This window comes from Gadus chalcogrammus, chromosome 8 (assembly GCF_026213295.1).
Source record: "Gadus chalcogrammus isolate NIFS_2021 chromosome 8, NIFS_Gcha_1.0, whole genome shotgun sequence".
NCBI classification, from domain to species: Eukaryota; Metazoa; Chordata; class Actinopteri; order Gadiformes; family Gadidae; genus Gadus; species Gadus chalcogrammus.
The window spans coordinates 8,472,565-8,489,506 of record NC_079419.1 but is presented as its reverse complement, the minus strand read 5'-3'; the positions used below and the strand labels follow the sequence as shown (position 1 = coordinate 8,489,506).

The following is a 16,942-nucleotide window of genomic DNA, read 5'->3' as shown; positions in this document are numbered from 1 at the left end:
TTGTCACAGGGTGTGTTTGTCGTGTGTGTGTGTGTGTGTGTGTGTGTGTGTGTGTGTGTGTGTGTGTGTGTGTGTGTGTGTGTGTGTGTGTGTGTGTGTGTGTGTGTGTGTGTGTGTGTGTGTGTGTGTGTGTGTGCATTTATGCATATGTATGAACGTGTGAGTGTGTACATGAGTGCAGCTCGCCAATGTTCCATGTCGCCCGTGTGTTGAGTGTCTGCGGGGAAGGTAGAGGAGGAGGGGGGGGGGGGGGGGGGGGGAGGGGATCTGTTTGCGTGACCTGCTTTGAATGAGGACCGGCTCTCCGTTGGACGTGGGCAGCATCGCGAGCGCTCTGTGATTGTGGGAGCGAGCAGGGGCTCATTTGTCAGCCGCTCATCCCCGGCCGACTGCGGCGCGCTCTCTCACACATCCAGGTGACGTGTCGATACGTCTCCCGGGATGGACGGGCTGCCGCCCAGTGCGTCTTCCTCCTCGACGTCTTCATGTTGTCAGGCTGTGTGCGTGTGTGTGTGTGTGAGTCTTTGGATGTTGTCAATGCAGTGTGTGGAGACTTTGTTCTCTGTGTGTTCATCGCCACATCACACGAGCCGAGTGAATCACCGAAATGGCTGGTTTGTATCCGGGCTGATGCGGTTCACGTCGGAGACACATCACGCATGGTGCGGCAAACAAGCGCCTTGCTTCCTCTTGTTTGTGTGTAGATGTATACGATGTGTGTGTGTGTGTGTGTGTGTGTGCCATTCATCTCCACTGTGCGTCTGTGGATGCTCTGTTTCGTTTCACTCTGTTGTCACCCTCTCCATTTTGTATCTCTTTCATCCCATCGCTCATCCTCATCGAACTTCAACCGATAAACAGATCCACGGGAAGGTTTGTCCTGTTTTTCCTCTCTTCGCCTTTGTCCTACAGGTATAAATAGAACTACCAACCCCACCCTGCTACCTCTTCATCCGGATGGAGACAATGCCAACCCAACCCTTCCCAAAGTCCCCAGCCAACCCCACCCCCTTATTTTCCCAAATTAACGCTCGGATCAACCTCTTTATCCCGAATCAACCAATGTTCGATCCGACATGCCCAGTGTTTCCACTGTCTCTGCATGCTTGCATGGGCCCCTGAACAGCTGCTGGCATGGCCTTTGAGCAACAACCAACCAACTAACCCGGTGCCCACGCCCAAACCCAGGGCACCTTAAGACACCCTTGTGTCGGTTTGTTTACCTAAGCTACGCACGCACGCCTCCCCCGCCTCTCCCCTCCAATCGCCCGCATCGGCCGCGCCCACGGCAAACACGACCAGCAGCTGCTCTTCCAACCGACGGAACCGACCCGCCGTGTAAACAAACCCGCCACGATGTGCAGAAACTGCACCCGGCTTACCGGGAAGAGGGGGAGGGGGGGGGGGGGGAGCGACAGGATCCGTCAGGTATTCAGGGCGCTAAACTTCCCGCAGGTGCCCCATGTCAAGGGGCTTGGGGGATCTTGGTGTCCAAAGCTTTCTTCACAGTGGGGGGGGGGGGGATTAAGTCTGTCTCAGTGTCGTCGTCCCCCACATACACACACACACACACACACACGCGCACGCACTCGCACTCACTAACCAATCCACCACCACCTGGGAAGACTGAAAGATGTGCTGGGAATAATGTGTTCCTTTGAGAGGAAACAAGATATATCACGGCGACGCTATAGCCAGTGTTAAAACAGCCCAGCGCTCTACCTTTACAATCCCCGTCCAGCCTCCTTATTGATTCAGCCAGCTTGTACGAACATACACCACACTACATTACTATCATAAATAATACATCCGGTATCCATTCCGTTTCTTCCTCAAGTTTAATTCTCCGTCCAGACCAGGCAGTCAACCCGCCCGGTGAGCAAAGCGGGTTGCCATAGCAACAGCTGACCCACGGCGCGCCGAAGTTGGCGGTATGCCGACGAGGGGGGCAATCAGCCGCCGCGATCGCCCCCTCCTCCCCCCTCCCCCCTCCCACGCCCACCCCCCCAAAGCCGGCTACCAGAAGGGCCGGTAACCTTGCTGACTAGCCACCAGCACGCATGCACAGATATCAACCAGGGCCAGAACCTCGGGGTCTGTCCGGGGCCCCCTGTCCGGCCCCCTGTCCGGCGCCGTTACATTCCCAGGTGTCCAGTGATCATGCAGGTGGGGCTGAAAAAGGGGAGCTTTATTTTGTGGTTTTGATAGAGTCCCGGAGCCCCCCCCCCCACCTCTCCCACCACCACCACCACCATCTCTTCCCAGCTACGCTCTCGACAGGAGAGAGGCTTTAGCGCAATCGATAACAATTACCTGCCCCAGAGTCATTCTGTTCCACAGCACCTCTCCAAACGTAACCGCACGCTATGAATAATTCACGGCATTAAGTGTTCAATATACACAGGCCCGCATTGACTGGGCTGCGCTTTTAGCGTGCGTTAGTCTTTGAAATCACGATGGAATTACAGATACCCTGAGCCTAATGGCCTCGCGTTCGGCCCCGCTAGTCCAGACTCGGGGCGCCTTTCAGACCCCCCCACCGCCCCCCCACCCACACTGGGTTTGTGTCAGCAAAAGGAGTTTTTACTATGTTACCGTTGCGGGTTGGTTAAGACACAGGTGGTCCCTCACATAATCACACTTTGTATTTCATCATCTTTTTTTTTGGGGTGTCATTTCATGATGCTAATCGTTCCAATTCTCATCATCCAAATTAGCACCGGCATATCTGTTCCCGAGCATGAGTCCCAACGGTGTTCAGGTGTGCCATACACCCTTTGCCGGGAAAAATAACACATGTGCATGTGATCGCGTGAAATCCCTTCACTACAAGGGAACGCATGCTCTGCCTGAGAATGTCTCCACAACCCACCCAAACTCCCTCCTTCCCTTCCCTGCCTACCCCCCTGTTCCCTTCCCATTCCCCCTAGCTCCATGGCTCCTGTGTTTGGATGCTGGATGTCAGAGCACACACGCCAGCCACCTCGGGGCAGAGGTGGCCCATCGCTCCATCCCCCTTTTTTTGGGGGATTTGTTGTTGCTTTGCTTTTGTGCTTTTTGCTCCTCTTCTTTTCTTCCTCTTGCTGTTTCTCTTTTTGTTTTATGTGTGGTGCTCTGCCTTTGAGTGCGCACTGCCACTGCGTTAAAACACAACGCTGTAAGCCAGATGTCCCCGCCCCCCGTGGCTGCCATGCTGATCTCAACGTCTCGTGAACATCACTTTCTACAGATTGTTTTTCTGCCGAGTTCTATTTATAAGAATTCTGTGAACGCTGGATAATGATTGATGGTGGCCGTACGGCAGGCTTCGACTCACCAGGGGAAGGTTTTCATCCCAAAAGCACGCCGCAGTCTCTACATTAACAAAATTCATTCAATGCCCACAGAAAACGTAAATCATGTGGAAGATTCCACTAGCGTAGGTAGCCGGTTACCGTGGTTATAGTGGAGTCCAGGAAGCCACTGCTCCCTCCCTCTGACTAGAATCTCAAAGGGTGCTTTTGCAGGGATCTTTTATTTCTGATTTCATTTCGCCATATACTGAGGGGAATAACAAGCATGGCTGTAACGACGTTCCGTTTCAAATTAGATGAGGAAGGAGGGGCGGGAAATAGGAGGAGTCTGCGGGACTGGGTTAGGGGGAGTCAAATTTAAAAATCCATTTTTTATGGAGACCACTGCAGAGGCTGGGCCAGAGCAATTACAGTCAGCAGCCTTTCTGTTCTTCTTTTATTCCCCTTTCCCCTCCACTGGAGACACCGCGTCGGAGACAGAGCAGTGCATTAGCAGACACGGGCCGTATGCTTTCTGCAGGGAGGATTCCCTTGCACTGTGATTTGAAATGCACATGATGAGTGCACAGGAGGGGGCGGTAATAACGGAACCGCATCTCGCGGAGCTAAAGGTGCCTCCGCATCACCAAGTCTAGCCCGCTAGCCCAAGGCCTAGAGCCATATTCTCATTATCGAAGATCTGCTCTGTGATGTTGAAAGCATAGCACGTTCTCACAGGCCTTACAGTGATGCCACATTCATATTATCAGGTGGAATAGATATTGTCAGATTGTGATCTTTTTGTTTTCTCACTCCAGATTTCTTCCCTCAGACCACCCACTGAGAAATGTCAAAAGTGTGTAAATAACAGCAGCTATTTACATTCTGCGCCTCCCTTTTAAAGGGAAAACAAGTCATATGTAAATGTATGGCCGCCTGTTTATTTTGAGCCGGCTTCTTCTGCATTCAGAACTCCCCGGCTTGGTGCGCTCTTCTCTGCCCATTCCCCGGCGATGTCAAGCGGACTCATTTTGTCTCCATGGGAACTGTTTTTTAATGTCAGCCTATCTGCATATCAGAGCCGCACAAAGGCAGAAGGGAGAGGGAGAGAAAGAGAGAGGGACAGAGATACAGAGTGAGGAAGACGAGCTAAGCATAAGGAACAGAGAGGCGGGGAGGAGCAAGGGAGACAGGGAGGGAGGGAGGGAGGGAGGGGAGGAGATGGAGAGAGGGAGAAATCAAACAATGCCTTCTCCGCAGGGTCCCTCAATGATGCAACCCTCGCCACCATTTGACACTCTGACAAAAGAGCTCCAGATATAGTCTGTGGCGAAAGCGGGGCTATTTTTTGATTATATTCCCTTCTGTAGGCCCAGAGGATAAAAAAAACACTGCCCCCCCCCCCCCCCCAAAGGTTTTTCTTCTTCCCTTTTGGATTTCCAGAGCCGTTCTGTGACAGTCCTATTATTCCCATTGTGCTCGGCCCCTCACATTTCAGACAAAAGTGATCAGTCCTCCATTCTAGGGGATTTCACTACAACGTACTAGCGAGCACCCTGGAATTGACCCAAGTTTATTCATCGAAGCACCTTAAAAGAAAAACACTCAGCCACCTACAACTTTTCTTCGTTTTCTTCCCCCACACATCGTCCACTCGTATATGCTAACCTCCTGCCCCCCCCCCCCACCCTCCCCCCCTCAGTGCGGCGGGTCCCTCCCCGCTTCTCCATCCCGCCCACCAACCACGAGGTGATGCCGGGCGGCAGCGTGAACCTGACGTGCGTGGCGGTGGGCTCGCCCATGCCCTACGTCAAGTGGACCATGGGCTCCGTGGACCTGACCAAGGAGGAGGAGATGCCGGTGGGACGCAACGTGCTGGAGGTCACCCACATCCGCGAGTCGGCCAACTACACCTGCGTGGCCATGTCCTCACTGGGCATGATCGACGCCACCGCCCAGGTCATCGTCAAAGGTGAGCGGCCCAACCGGGGGGGCTTTTTCCACGTCTGTGTGTGTGTGTGTGTGTGTGTGTGTGTTCGACTATTAGTGTGTGTGTGTGTGTTCGACTGTTAGTGCGTGGGTTTGACTGTAAGTCTGCATGTATGAGTTTGTGCAATACGAAGGTATTTGTGTGAGTTGTCTGTTTGTGTGCGCAAAACATAAGTTGTTTTTTTTGTGTATGTGTGTCGGTATCTGTGGTATACAGACGTGATGTTATGCATGAACCCTTCACTCCCCTTAGTAAAGTGTGTTATAAAGTGTTAAGTGTGTGTGTATGAGTGTGCGAGCAGGGATGTGTGTGTGTGGGTGGTTGGGTGTGTGTGTGATCAGCTGTTGCCTGCATATTGATCTGTGCTCCCGATCTGTGCTGATTGACAGGGATGTGTGTGTGTGTGGGTGGTTGGGTGTGTGTGTGATCAGCTGTTGCCTGCATATTGATCTGTGCTCCCGATCTGTGCTGATTGACAGCCTGAACGTAACGTTGTTTACAGTTCGGCCCACCCTGTCCCCTGGAGACCGCTGGGACGACGGTGACCCTGGCCGTCTGCTTTTATTTCAGTGTGACTAAATAGGGACCAATTCAGCAATATCCACCTCATTTGCGCCGCATAATAACCTCGGACAGCTCTGAGGACAGGAAATTGAAGTGTTTGAGGAGCATTGAAAGCGTGCTGTTATTAGTCAGCACCGCCCTTTGAAACCCTCCTTTCTTATACATAATACTAATGTTTTGGAGTGGCCTGTCCACTCTACTTTTCCCTTTATGAATTATACTCTTTTATCGTGGAAGTTGTTTGAATTATGGAGCTACTATGGTCATATTTGTTACAAAGAGCAGGGTCAGGGTAGGGTTGATGTTTTAATTACAACACATCAAATCTTAATTGGCCTCAACTGCTCTGACCTAGCCCTGTGTCAAAGAAGGGGCTGGACCCAGCGGCCAGTGTTCATTATAAAACATCACGTTACCGATACTTCAGCTTTCCCAAACATTATGAATAAAACTGAAAAGCCAATGCAATATTCGAGAACAAAATGTATGTCAAACAGATATCAACGAGGGTGGAACCTGAGGCCATAGAGATATAGCTTTTGCTAACGAATCCTGAACTGAGATCAACAGTGTTGTTTTGATTAATGAAGTACTTCACTCGGGGGGGGGGGGGGGGGGGGGGGGGGGAATGGGGAAATGCGATCCCTGCAGCATATCAACATTTCCGGGGGCGGCAGTAGCTCAGGAGGTAGAGCGGGTCGGCTGGTAACCGCAAGTTCCGAGGCGTCCCTGAGCAAGGCACCTAACCCTTACTGCTCCCAGCGAGCTGGCTGTCGCCTTGCATGGCTGACTCCGCCGTCGGTGTGTGAATGTGTGTATGGGTGGGTGATTGTGAGGCAATATTGTAAAGCTCTCTGGGTTGCCACTGGTTACAGAAAAAGCGCTATATAATATAAATGCAGTCCATTTACTATCTCCTCCTCCGCAGCCCTCCCCAAGCCCCCCACCTCGGTCACGGTGACGGAGACCACGGCCACCAGCGTCACGCTCACCTGGGACTCGGGCAACCCCGAGCCCGTGTCCTACTACATGATCCAGTACCGCGCCAAGGTGTCGGAGAACGGCTTCCAGGAGGTGGACGGCGTGGCCACCACGCGCTACAGCATCGGCGGCCTCAGCCCCTACTCGGAGTACGAGTTCCGCGTGATGGCGCTCAACAACATCGGCCGCGGGCCGCCCAGCGACCCCGTGGAGACGCGCACGGGCGAGCAGGCGCCCTCCTCCCCGCCGCTGCACGTGCAGGCGCGCATGCTGAGCGCCAGCACCATGCTGGTGCAGTGGGAGCCCCCCGAGGAACCCAACGGACAGATCCGGGGCTACCGCGTGTACTACAGCTCGGACATGACGGCGCCGCTCAGCGCCTGGCAGAAGCACAACACGGACGACAGCCGCCTCACCACCATCTCGGGCCTGACCACCGACATCACCTACAGCCTGCGCGTGCTGGGCTTCACCTCGGTGGGCGACGGGCCGCCGTCCGACGTGCTGCAGGTCAAGACCCAGCAGGGAGGTGAGCACTGGAGGGGAGGTGTGTGTGTGTCTGTGTCTGTGTCTGTCTTTGTGTGTGTGACACTTTAAGGGAGCATGTGTATGTGTGTGCAATACAAAGGTATTCGTGTGTGTGTGTGTGTGTGTGTTTGTCTTTGTGTGTGTGTGACACTGCAAGGGAGCATGTGTATGTGTGTGCAATACAAAGGTATTTGTGTGTGTGTGTGTGTGTGTGTGTGTGTGTGTGTGTGTGTGTGTGTGTGTGTGTGTGTGTGTGTGTGTGTGTGTGTGTGTGTGTGTGTGTGTGTGTGTGTGTGTGTGTGTGTGTGTGTGTGTGTGTGCGCAAAACAAAGGTATTTGTGTGTGTGTGTCGGTTTCTGTGAGCGCAATACGTAAGTGGCCGTGTGTGTGTGTGTGGGGGGGCGCTGTGTGTCAGTATCTGTGTCACAGAGCCACAACAGGTGCTCTCATGCATCTGTCTGGGTCACACGACTGTCACCGTTGGGGGTGGCTTGGTACGGTAATCTGTGCTCTGCCAGGAGCTCACCTCTGTCCCCGACCCCCCACCCCTACCCTCTCCTCCACCCCTGTCTGTGAGCAGTGCCCGCCCAGCCGTCCAGCTTCGAGGCGGAGGCGGAGCTGGATACCCGCATCATGCTGAGCTGGCTGTGGCCCGTTCAGGACCCCATCACCAAGTATGAGCTCCACTACTGGGAGGCCAACTCGGAGAACGACAAGGTAGAAATGCTGTGGCAGGTCTCTGCCTCTCTCTCTGGCTCTCTTTCTTTTCTCTCTCTCGCTCTCGCTCTCGCTCTCGCTCTCTTCAATGACTTCACTTTCTGTGTTATTTTTCCCTCTTATTTTAATCACTAACTTTCGGGACTAAAGTTTTGTCAAACAAGTTGTGTGCATTTAGCTACTCAGGCTCGCATTTTATAATGACATGTATATGATAAAGTGACCTTGTCTTGGCGAGTATACAGCAGCAATGCAGCCAGCTCTCTGGCGCACAATAAATAATTAGTGCACTGTCAAAACTCACCTTTGCACGTTGTAGCTCCCCAAGGTCCTTGCTGTTCAGTCACGCCAGCGGTTTGGCCTTTTAATCACGTCTCTCTTTCCTTGTGTATTTTCCAATCAACACAATGTTCAATGTTTTAAAACACATTTTTTGATTAATTTAGAATGCATTCAGTGTTGTGATAACTCTGAGAGAAGTGTACTCCCACCTAAGGAACCTCTCTCTCTCTCTCTCTTTCTCTCTTTCTCTCTCTCTCTCTCTCTCTCCCCCCCCGCCATCGCTGCAGATCCACACAACCTTTGACCCGGCGGGCTCCCACGCCGTGGAGGGCCTCAAACCCGACACCCTGTACCACTTCTCCCTGGCCGCCCGCTCCGAGATGGGCCTGGGCGTGTTCACCCAGCCCATAGAGGCCCGCACGGCCCAGTCCAGTAAGTCCCCCCACACAGACCACCCCACACCTCCCCCCCCCCCCCCCCCCCCCCCCCCCCCCCCCCCCCCCCCCCCTCCCCGACCTCAGTCCGCCACGACCTCTAACCTCTAACCTAACACGTCTCTCCTCGTCCCCGTTGTCGCGCTAACCACTGAGCCCAGCGAGGAGGGAGTCCATTCGGTCGTTATCAAGGCCCCCCCTCTCCTCTTGCGACTCATGGATGACGATTCTTCGGTTTATTTTTCTTGCGACCTTTTGAACCGGAAGGTACCAACGGCAATGTTACGGGGGGATTGGGGACAGGGGTGAACCAATGTCTGCTTCGGTTTAAAGCCCCCCGCGGGCAGTTGGCGCAGCCGTCTGCGCCCTGTCCTCCCTAAAGGCCCGGCGCCTTCCGGTACTATCGACCGACCCCACCTGCCCCCCTGCCCTCGTTCTAACTCTAACACTACCCCCACCACCACAACCAAAACCGCCCTCCCTGGCCTTCTGGCACCAGGCCCATCGCTCTCAAAGGTACGTTTGATGTTGTCCAGTGTGACCCCCAACCCCCCCTACCCTGATCCCCACACCCTGAACCCGCTCAATCCGCCGCTCACCCCCCCATGCCCCATGCTGTTCTGCCTGGTCATTCTGCACTTCATCTCCCCCCCCCTGCCTGGATGTGAAGCCCTAGTCTTTGCTAGGTTTCTATCTTTATATCCTTTTTTTTTTTTTCGTTGTTTTGTATGGAGGCAGGGCAATGAACACGGCCTCTGAAAACATTCATCCTCTTGTTTTGAGCTATCCATGTTTTGCAGAACGTAATCTGTGTAGTCTATTTCAGTGTTTATGCTACAGAACCTTTCTACAGCCGGACCGAAGCATCATAAACACAGTCTGTGTTTACACTCCTAGCATTAATATCAGGGCTGTTGTGCCCGTGAAGGAGTTTACATTTTTTTTCCGCTCTATTTTGTAGCACGTGTACCATTGGGGAAAACTAAGTACGTCTTTGTGTTTCACTCTTTAAGACGCACGCAAACAGCACGGCTGTTTTTACCAAACCCGTAATCATCATGCCAGTTATAAAGGGCGACATGAAACATTTTTCAGCATTTCTTATCTTCCCAATTTCTCTTTTTGTTTGCCTCCAAGGTGGAGCTATTTCCAGTGCTGTCCTCCTTCTGCGCATAGGCTGTATTTCACTTTGATCTCATGAATTTCTTCTTGTTTGTATTTAATTTATTTATTTTTTATCAGGAGCTTAACATCGCGTCTCATTTTAAAACCTTGTTAAAAACAAAAAAACATTGGCCTTTATTGTATGCTCGGCAGGTAGTGGGCTCGCTCGCTCTCGCTCTCTTTTTGTGCGATCTCGCTTGGAGATCTCGCTTGTCGGAGATTTTTGGTCTCGGAGAGGCTAAATAATGCTGCATTGTTCATTGCCTTGCTTATTAGTGAACCAGTTTCATGGGCATGCTACGTAAACAACATCTCGCTCTCCACACCCCCTTCCAAGCTATTTCACTTTTTTTTCTCCATTTGTATATTCTTGAACACGTTTTTATTGAGACTGCATGAAACGTTGAATTTCCTTTGATTGCTCTTGTGTTTCTCTGTGTAGAATTCTATGCATATTATTTTGTTGTAGCATCCTGTATTTGATTTGGCTCATTTATTTTCCCTGTTTAACCTCTGGGCTGCTGTGAGTTGAGCACTGTAATTGCATTGGCTGTCACTGAGCTGGTTTTTTATAGTGCAGTATGAGTTCATTAATTAAAAACATGAAAATCACAGTCCGGCTCTGTTGAGCTTATTGTTTATTTAATTGTAAACTAAACCGAAAAAACTATCTGCAATGGTAAACGATACCAGATATTAATCATGGCAGAATTTAAGCTCATGTGTTCATCATAATTATTTCAGTTTACTATCCCACTGAGCCAAAGACGCAATGTTTTTTTGCGTAACTTCCACGATTTTTGCCATATGTTAGTGAGTCGATAGTTTTTCCTGGTAATGTTTTAAGCTAGCACGCAAGGGGCTTTTCTTAGCATCTGTTTGTTTTTGATGGCAAAAAACGACTGATGAAACACAGAATATTATACAGGGAATGCTATATGATGTATTGTTCTGTCACCTTTTGCAGATTTGTCCTACATCTTTATCAGAGACTGTGTTTGTCTGCTCAAAAAGAGCCCAATATATATCAGCGCCTCAGCTTTCCCTGAGCCTCTCAAACACTGTTAACGCTTCTAGAAGTTGCCGTATCTACGTGCAAAACGCCAATTAACATCAGTCACTAAGCCACTCACACATCTATAAACATTTCAAAACTCCTCAGACAAACCACTAGAGGCAGGGAAGCCAAACCGATTTGGAGGGGGAAAAGAAAGTACAGCATGTCCTGGATGGAATTAGTAATATCTTTCGGCACGCTTAGACTCGTGCAGACTTAGCGATTACAGCCTCGCACGGATCAACCTCCAGTCCAGAGGTACCCCACCTGATGAGCCCTTTTTTAATTTAATTTCCGTCACTTGGCTCGCCCAGGTTTTGTTTTGTGCCGTAGTGGTGTCGTGTTTTGTTTTTGTTTTTGTTTTTGTTTTTGCTTTTGCTTGATCCGTTCCCCTTCCTCCGTGTGGTTGTGCTTCCTCCTCCCCCCCCTCCCCGCCCGCACCCCCACCTCCTCCTCCTCCTCCTCCTCCTCCAACCCCCCTCCACCCCCACCCCCACCCCCCCTTCACACTGCAGCGCCGTCCGCCCCGCCCCAGGAGGTGCACCTGGTCAGCCTGACCTCCACCAGTCTCAAGGTGAGTTGGGTGGCGCCGCCCGCCGCCAGCCGCCACGGCGCCATCGTGGGCTACTCCATCAGCTACCAGGCGCCGGCCGGCGAGGATGCGGGGCGCCACGAGGTGCCCGGCATCAGCGCCGACGCCACCAGCCACGTGCTGGAGGAGCTGGAGAAGTGGACCGAGTATCAGGTGTGGGTGAGGGCCCACACGGACGTGGGGCCCGGCCCCGAGAGCGCCGCTGTGCGGATCAAAACCAAAGAGGACGGTGAGTTGGGACCGAGCCGCCCGCCTCTCCCCCGACCGCCGACCGCGGAGGTTCTCTCACAAGACCCCCCGCCTCTCCGTCCGTCTCTCTTGGGGATTTTTCCACTTTCAAGGATACGTTGTCGACTGTGTCGTCTCGGGCTCACTGTGCGGATGTAGGTCTCTCTCTCTCTCTCACTGTGCGGATGTAAGTCTCCCTCTCTGTGGACGTAGGTCTCTCTCTGTGTGGACGTAGGTCTCTCTCGCTCTGTGTGGACGTAGGTCTCTCTCTCGCTCTCATTGTGGACGTAGGTCTCTCTCTCTGCTCTGTGTCCATCAGAGTTCAAGATGATGTGTTGGCAGAGGTGACTTAATCTAATTTGTTTTGGGGTTTTCTTTTCCACTCCTTGGCAGATGTCTCTCTGGCTGCCTGTCCTGTCTGTCTGTCTGTCTGTCTGTCTGTCTGTCTGTCTGTCTGTCTGTCTGTCTGTCTGTCTGTCTGTCTGTCTGTCTGTCTGTCTGTCTGTCTGTCTGTCTGTCTGTCAGCTTTTTTCCCCTTGCCAAGGCTTTTAACACAGCGATCAGACTAAGGGAAAATGGAACATAACTACATTTCTCCCTCTTTTATTTTCCTACATTTTCTGTCGTCTCTTTCTACCTCCTCCTCTTCTTTTCCTTTTGTGTGCGGTGTGAAGGAGAGGGTTAGTCATCCATAATTAATGCTTTTTTTTTATGTTTTAATATATATTGAGGCATTGAGTCCAATGCTTCTGTGTGTGTGTGTATATAATATCTATGCACACACATTTGACTCAATGCGGGCGGATTTCGGTATGCCTTCAGACAGCCAGACTGCATGCTCTTCTCCTGCTTGGGGGGGGGGGGGGGGGTGGTCCAGACCAGATTTTTATGGTCTGTAAGTATGGCGGAGACCCGTAGTCAACGCCAAGCCTCCTACCGAGAAAGCCGCTCTGCCCCAAAAAAAACCTAAAGAAAACCCAGAAGGAAGTTAAGGAAAAGAAGGGGGGAAAATGCTGAAGTCGTTACGTCGATGGTTCTTGGCGCCACATCACAAAACCACAGTTAGCTGAGGGAGAGACAAATCGCTGGCTCAGCGCGGTTTGACTTCCCCCCCTCTTCCCGTTTTCCCTGGTTCTTCTTTCTTCTCTCCTCCCTTCACCTCATCTCGCTCCCTCTGTGTTCCTCTATCCCCCCATCCTTCCATCGTCTGTATCCCTTCATCTGCCTCTCTCTCTCTCTCGTGCTCTCTCTCTCCTTCTCTCCCTCCCCCGTCCTTTCTAATTTGTGTCAACCTGAAATCGGTCTCCCTGAACTCCGTTTTTCATTCCCGTGTGTTGCTACATCTTCTAAATCGTTCCTTCACGTTCTGTCTGAACAATATTAACCTCTATCCACCCTCCTCCCCTACCACCCCCATCTCTCCCTCTCTCACTCCCCCTGTCCACCCTGTCTCCCTTCTCCCTCACCCCCCTCAGTGCCCGGGGCTCCCCCCAAGAAGCTGGAGGTGACGGCGGTGAACTCGACGGCCATCCGCGTCACCTGGAAGCCCCCCATGCAGGGCAAGCAGCACGGGCAGATCCGGGGGTACCAGGTCATCTTCTCGCGCCTGGAGAACGACGAGCCACGGGGTCAGCCCAACATCATGGACGTGTCCCTCCCCGAAGCCCAGGTACAGAGAGCAGTCCGGGGCCCGACCTCAGAGTCCCCGACCTAGGGGTTTGATTCTCTCTCTCTCTCCGTCTCTGTCTCTCTGTCTCTCTCTTTCTCTCTTCCCCCACCCAACCTCATCCTCCAGGTAGGGCACACGGACCGTGTCCAATTCATCACGGTGTCTCACTCATCCCTGTTTCAACACACCCTCCCCTTCTGTTCCTACTCCTACCTCCTCCCTGAGTCTGGCCTCTCTCTCTCTCTCTCTCTCTCTCTCTCTCTCTCTCTCTCTCTCTCTCTCTCTCTCTCTCTCTCTCTCCCCTCACCCCCCCCCCCCCCCCCCCCCCCGCGCTACACGTTCTCTTACACTGCCCTCGGTGGCATCCCTGGCTCCTCTTCTGCCGCGGATTAGCGGCTGTAACAAGCTCCCTGTTAGCGCTAATAGCTGTTAAATATTTTATGGATGTGGTTACATCAGTAGGAGGAAGGGGGCAGGCTGTGGGGCTGAGTACCTCTCCCCATGCTTTATATCATTATTTCTATTTTTTGTTGCGCTACCGACAAAATATGCACTGCCTTGTTACCCCCCCTGTTTATAAATTACAACTTATTTTCCCCCTGCGTCGCCCTTTGCACATCAATGCGAGGGGGGCTCAGGAATCGTCCCAAAGCGTCCCGCGCCACGTAGCACCACCGATGCAAGATGGATGAGAAATTGTAATCCTTGAGAGGGGATTCAGAGAATCATGAATATCTTAAAAACGAATATTCAAAAAAAAAGTTGTTCTCTCGCTCTGTGCCTGCCGTTCTCCCTCGCCCGTTTCCCCGGCGTAGTGCAACCCAAGCCACGGGGCTTCAATTACCAGGCCTCCTCTGGATTGTTTTTGCCCGGGAGAATCACTATTTTTGCACGCGTTCAATTGCACCACCACCCACCCCCCGGCCCGAGAACCAGGGGCCAACAACCATTTCCACGGGCCGCCGAACACGTTCCTGTCGGGCGGAGGCATTGGGGGGGTAGGGGCGTTGAAGGGTGAACCTGCAGCGGGTTGCCGGTTGAGTTCCCGGGCGGTCCCGCTTCTCTGCTGTGCCCTTCGGAGACACGATTAACCCTCGTTTGCCTCTGGTAACACCCCGCTGTGCCCGACGCACACACGAACAGACACACACACGCATGCACAGACAGAGACAGTGGCGAGATGCTGGTGCTGTTGAAAGTCACCTTTAAACAAGGCATGAGGCGCACTCCAAACCAGATAAAGCCAGCGCGCCGGGCATAGATACCATCGCTTGCGCTGCGGCCGTAAATGAATAATGAATGGCTGTGTGTGTGTCTATCCCAGATAAGATGACACATTATGAGCATAATGGTGAGACCGGACCCCAGTGCGCCCCGAAATAAGACGGGCAGGACAAAAAAACACTCTGACCGATGAGTACCGGCCAAGCCCCCCCCCCCCCCCAGCCCCTAACCCCCCTCCTCCGTCACTCCTTCCCACACACCTGGCAAAACAAGCGCGCCCTTCCGCTCCCGTTCATCAGCCCGACCAAAACTGGAGGTCTCTCGCCCCTGGCAGGCTCCTCAGACAGCTGTGTTGTGGCCCCCCGGGCGTCGTGGCGGTCAGGACAAGGTCCCCTTTGGTCTGCGCGGAGACAACACAACAATGGCACCCTATCTTCTCTGGAGCACCCTACTCGCCACGCCGGCTAACTGCGCCGGGGCCCCGGGGGTCGGTCTTGTCCAAAGGGAGAAAATTGAAAAGCACGATGGCGAAGTGAACTAAGCATGACCCGTCCCTCTGTAAACACGGTACTTCTCGCCACGACTCATTTGCGCTGCGCCGTGCTGACATAACAAAAAAACAAACAAAAAAAGCGTGAGAGACGAAGTACGGGCTGGAGCAGTATCGAGACACCCCTACTCACCTCGGCCTCACCCCGCCTCGCCGAAACCAGAGTTTGCTCACTCCCGCCTCCTCCCTCCCTCCCTCCCTCCCTCCCTTCCTCCCTCCTCACGACCCTCCCCCAGCCGGGGTAATTACCAGAGGCTTGCGTGCGGGTCGGTTACCCTCGATTGAGTCATCTCCACAGATTAGTTTTGTGCGCGGCGACGGCGACGGTGGCAAACCTGCGAGGACCTGCACCCGGACGTCATTAAGGACCGCACAGGACCGGGGGGCCCCGCCCCCCAAATTCCACGCACGCCCCACCGCCTCCCTCACAAGCCTTCCCTTTCACCTCTCGCACGGCTCGCCTGTTCACATACCGCAGGCAAAGCCTCGCTGGGAAGGGAGAGAATAATACCAACAACAACAAAAACGCCGGAACAATGGGGCCAACGTGAGCCGACCGGCCCGCCCTCCTAGCTGCTGTCCCACCGGGGGGCGGGGTGGTGGGGTGGTGTGTGTGTGTGTGTGTGTGTGTGTGTGCGTGTGCGCGCGTGTAAGGCTCAACACGGTACAGGTAACTCAAACAACCGAGACCAAACAACCAAATGAGAAAACAACGACTTAAGAAAAAGAAATGCAAGACGAGGAGAGTTTACCCCGGCTGTGGCACCACCAATCAAAATATCGTCCACCTTTTTTCATTTTTAAGGGTGCTGCGAAATCAGTATTGCTTGTTTCCAGCTCCACCACACACAGCTAGACTGCCAGGAAAGGAGGGGAAAAAACAAGGCTGTAGCCCACTCTCCCCTCAGCCTTCAATCTTTAATCACATATCTGAGCCGACTGATTGGACTTGAGATGCTTGTTGAAACCACTCTCAACTCCCCTCTCACCCTTCCCTACTCTTTTGTAATTTTTCTCCTGTTTTTTGCCTCACTATACATCTCATTATCTAAATCGATCCATCTGTATCATCCGTCTATCGGTCTATCCATCAGCCTATCCACCTGAATCGATCTATACCTCTAGATGTATCTCTGTCTATGTATTTCTGTCTATCCATCCAGCCTCATACATGAACCCACTAGCCCGGTAGCTAGCTAGCGCGCACCACTGATAGTGGTAGCTCGCCGAGTGCTTACCCATGTGTGGGCGGGCTTTTAAGCTGCTCTTTTCCGCTTCAAGTGGGTGCCCACACAGCGGCCTCATTTCCACGGCTAAATTTAACTTTGAGGTCGTCGACAGCCCTGACGTTTCTCATCCTCCTCCCCAACCATATCGCTATCAGCACAAATTAGCCACAATCCTAAGTGGCCGACAGGCGCCACGCGGCCAGGCCTCTGCTTCTGCTCGGAGGACGCCCCCCCCCCCCCCCCCCCCCCCCCCCTTCAGTTTTCTGCATGTTTTTCCTTGGAAAGTGCTGAAACCGTTGGCCAGGGCTCAGAAGGTATTAGCCTTTAACCCGGGCGCTTTCCAACCCAAGTTTTTGCTGGCAATTTTTTTTCCCCACCATTTTTCCAGGTTCATTTTATTTGACCACTCATGCGATGTACATATATTTCTGTGTGTGTGTACTTATGGGAAGGCGCACTCG

General features: G+C 52.9%; 1 protein-coding gene across 3 annotated transcripts in view; it reads left to right on the top strand.

Moving 5' to 3' along the window:
• LOC130386932 (receptor-type tyrosine-protein phosphatase F) overlaps positions 1 to 16,942 on the top strand; it is a 128,841-nt gene that overhangs the window by 55,634 nt on the left and 56,265 nt on the right. For all 3 annotated transcript variants that reach the window (XM_056595802.1, XM_056595804.1, XM_056595803.1), the window contains exons 7-12: positions 4,975 to 5,244; positions 6,755 to 7,336; positions 7,916 to 8,052; positions 8,622 to 8,766; positions 11,505 to 11,810; positions 13,285 to 13,478. In XM_056595802.1, coding sequence (XP_056451777.1) covers positions 4,975 to 5,244; positions 6,755 to 7,336; positions 7,916 to 8,052; positions 8,622 to 8,766; positions 11,505 to 11,810; positions 13,285 to 13,478 — 1,634 coding nt within the window. The remainder of the gene's footprint in view (positions 1 to 4,974; positions 5,245 to 6,754; positions 7,337 to 7,915; positions 8,053 to 8,621; positions 8,767 to 11,504; positions 11,811 to 13,284; positions 13,479 to 16,942) is intronic.